This window comes from Tripterygium wilfordii, chromosome 4, assembly GCF_013401445.1.
Source record: "Tripterygium wilfordii isolate XIE 37 chromosome 4, ASM1340144v1, whole genome shotgun sequence".
Lineage (NCBI taxonomy): Eukaryota > Viridiplantae > Streptophyta > Magnoliopsida > Celastrales > Celastraceae > Tripterygium > Tripterygium wilfordii.
Window position 1 is genome coordinate 16133150 of NC_052235.1, and position 3780 is coordinate 16136929.

Here is a 3780-nt window from a genome sequence, read left to right on the forward strand (position 1 = left end):
TGTACGAAAACTCAACTATAAATTTATACTTGAAAATATAACTAACTAGAGAATGTTACATTGAACGTTTATTTTAAAAGAAGATTGCAATTAAAGAATCAAAGCACATCACATAGATGTTTGTCCAATACAATGCTCTGGCGTTAAAAAAAGGTCAAACATCTCACTAATGAAGAAAACTGAGAAAGAACGCACTATTATTGATGTTAAGTACTATTTCTCTTCCTCTAAAGATTCTAAATATTAATGTTACATTGACCTTGTCAACAAGAGTAATGCTGGTGTCCAAAAAGAAGAAACGATGTGAAAAAGAATGTGGCTGTCACGTCTTCTGCTCAAAGAGTACAAGATGAAACTTTTGAAGGAGGACGTGCCAGCATGTAATCGTCTTTGGTCTTGAATAATAAATCTAGCGAACTTAAAGTAAACCCTAATGTAAGGGCTTAGAGCTAGAAACAATTAGGTAAAAATAGGTTTATAAAAACAGAGCATTGGCACATTGTCCAGCGTATCTCCTCCTGAGACAGAAATATCTCCTTTTCTTCTTTCTTACTCTGCAATCTTCTTTCCAATGTCTCGTAGTTCTCATTTGATATTCATTCTTTTCTTGCTCTCCTCCGCAAACTCTTTTCTGTTTCATATCTGCTCTGCAGACCACGATGATGACGAAGGCAAAGCTATTGTCATAGATCCAAATCTCAAATTCGAGAACCCAAGGCTTCGGGAAGCCTATATTGCTCTTCAAGCATGGAAATCTTCAATTTTCTCTGACCCTTTTAACTTCACCGCCAACTGGCACGGCTCCAATATCTGCTCCTACAATGGCGTCTTCTGTGCTCCATTACCCTCCAATCCCTCCATTAAGGTGGTTGCCGGGATCGACCTTAACCATGCCGACATTGCTGGTTATCTTCCGCCGGAGCTTGGTCGCCTTAAAGATCTTGCCTTGTTCCACATCAACTCCAACCGTTTTTGTGGTGTAGTGCCCACCACTTTCCGCCGCATGAAGCTCCTCCACGAGCTCGATCTCAGCAACAATAGGTTTGTGGGGAAGTTCCCTAAGGTGGTCTTATCTTTGCCTAAACTTAAATTCTTGGATATCCGCTTCAATGAGTTCGAGGGCTCTGTCCCTTCCAAGCTCTTCCGCAAGGATCTCGATGCCATTTTCTTGAACGACAACAGGTTCCAGTTCGGGATCCCCGAGAGTCTAGGGAACTCGCCGGTTTCTGTGTTGGTCTTGGCAAACAACAATCTTGGTGGTTGCATTCCGAGCAGCATTGGGAAGATGGGGAAGACTCTCAATGAGATCATACTCTTGAATGACAACCTGACTGGGTGTTTGCCTCCCCAGATCGGACTTCTCAAGGATGTAACAGTCTTTGATGTTAGCTTCAATCATCTTCGAGGGTCCCTGCCGTCTAGTATTGGCAACATGAAGAGCTTGGAGCAGTTGGATGTAGCTCACAACAGTTTCACGGGTGTGATATCGGCCACCATGTGCCAGCTACCTAATTTGCAGAACTTTACCTATTCTTTCAACTATTTCACTGGCGAACCGCCTAGTTGTGCGGCTATCTCCGCCGGAGGGAATGTGGCGTCGAACGGGAGCAAGAATTGCATTCCTGGCAAGACAAATCAGAAGACTCCCAGAGAATGCTCTTCAGATGCCGCACGCCCTGTTGACTGCAAGGGGATCAAATGTGGTGACATTGGTGGTAGGAGAAGGCCTCCTGTCCCCAGGCCACCAACTCCAAGCATTTCTCAGTCTCCTAGACCAATTCTCCGTCCTTCCCCTCCATCTCCCACTTCAAAGTCTTCGCCCTTCACCAGATCACATCCTCCACCACCTACAAAGCAGTTTCATTCTACATCCCCACCACCGCCCACTTCAAAGTCTTCACCGAAGGCACATCTCCCTCCACCGCCACCACCACCTGAGATTGAACACTCGCCGTCAACTTATCACCATACAACACCACCTCCTCCGCCCAGAAGATATCATTCTTCCACACCTCCCCCACATAGTAGGAAAGTATCACCCACCACACATTTTGCACCACCGCCTCCATCTGTCCATTACGTTCCCGCAGCGCCTAAAAAATCATCTCCACCACCCCCGCCGTCTGACTACTCCGCACCTCCCTATAAACACATAACACCACCCCCCAAAGAGTCGGTAGGGGTTCCAGCGCCAAGTTATCCAATTTACTCTTCTGCGCCGCCGCCACCAACTCCAAACTATCACACTTATCTACCGTCGCCACCACCAATGCTAATATACACGCACTCGCCTCCTCCTCCAATGTCTGACCATTTGGTAGCTCCAGCTCCGTCACCACTGGAGTTTTATCCTCCCAAAACCACAATTCCACCCCCACAACCTCCAATGGATCCATTGCATGAACCACCGCCACCCCCTCTTCATGAGTCCGGGTGTAGTCTTCCAGGATCACCTCCCCCACCACCACCACCAAGCTACCATTCAATGCCTTCACCTTCTCCGTCAACCAACTACCACTACAAGAAATCGCCCCCCCTTCCTAAAGAGCATTGGCAGTATCCTCCAACATGGAATCATCAAGCTCCTCTTCCACCAACCCAGTATTCCTATTCGCCACCGTCACCTCCGCCACTCCCAGTTTACAACACCCCTCTTCCACCAATTATAGGTTTATCCTATGCTTCTCCTCCTCCCCCTACGGTCCCCTACTACTAGTTACTCATTTTGGCATTGGCTTCTACTTAATTTAATGTTTTTGAAGATGTCAATTTACATTAATTATTTTGCTTCAACAATCCTTGACCAAGCAAAAAAACATTAGGTCACTGCAAGGATTCATTGGTTCCATGACCCACCTCGTGTGCTTGATTTGAAAAAAAGAATATTGTAGCATTAATAATATGGAGTTCCATTTCTATTACTTATTTCAACTCTGCTTTTCCTGATCTTACATCCAAATTCATAAGACCATAAGAGCTTGATTTTTTATTTTTTATTTTAATTTTTAAGCCACAAGAGCTTGATTTGTTATCATAATTCGTGTAATTTGAATACGACTTTAGAAACGATTGAAATATTGGGTTATTAGACTGATCTGGTGCTTAAAACACCAATGGTGCCTTGTAAGCACAGAAGGGGCACCGAACTCAAAATTACGTAATCAATCTTCCTAAATCAAGTAGGCAAACTTTTTGGTTCAATCAATTAAGTACCCAAAAGCATTTTTCACTCCCAAAAGTTCTAGTGTTGTCCAGCATTTGCATGTCTAATTTCAAACTCTGTATATTTGTCATAAAGCAAGTAATCTATATGCATGTCATAGAGTACAGGAAATGGATAATGACAATAGAGTCTCCACGGTGAGCAGGCCAAGAGAACAACTCTCCAAACCTATCCGAACTCGTACCCAAATTCATTTTCCAACACTTGATTCTGCCGTCCCTATGACCTGTCCAGACCACACTATTGCCCTCATCAGTCACCATACCAATAGAGGCAGTGCATTTCAATCTGTCTACAACCTGCACAATCTGCATCGTCAATCTCCAACCCGCACAAAACCTAAATTGTTGAATCGAGTGAATATTTGTAGAGTATTCTTTAGAATATTGTTTATTCTTTATAAGCATAGTATACGTAATTGAGGGAGTCAAAGACTTACCCAAGATTTACTTTCCCTGATATATGTAATTGAGGGAAGTAAAGTCAAAGATTTACTTAAGATTTACTTTCCTTGATATATGTAATTGAGGGAAAAAAAATAATATTTTTCTTGTTTT

At 43.5% G+C, this 3780-nt stretch overlaps 1 protein-coding gene across 1 annotated transcript; it reads left to right on the forward strand.

Moving 5' to 3' along the window:
• The first annotated feature begins 370 nt into the window (after window positions 1–370).
• LOC119996634 (leucine-rich repeat extensin-like protein 2) lies at window positions 371–2885 on the forward strand. The gene has a single exon (XM_038843335.1). The coding sequence runs from the start codon at window positions 572–574 to the stop codon at window positions 2714–2716; it is 2145 nt and encodes a 714-aa protein (XP_038699263.1). The 5' UTR covers window positions 371–571; the 3' UTR covers window positions 2717–2885.
• Window positions 2886–3780: the final 895 nt, after the last annotated feature.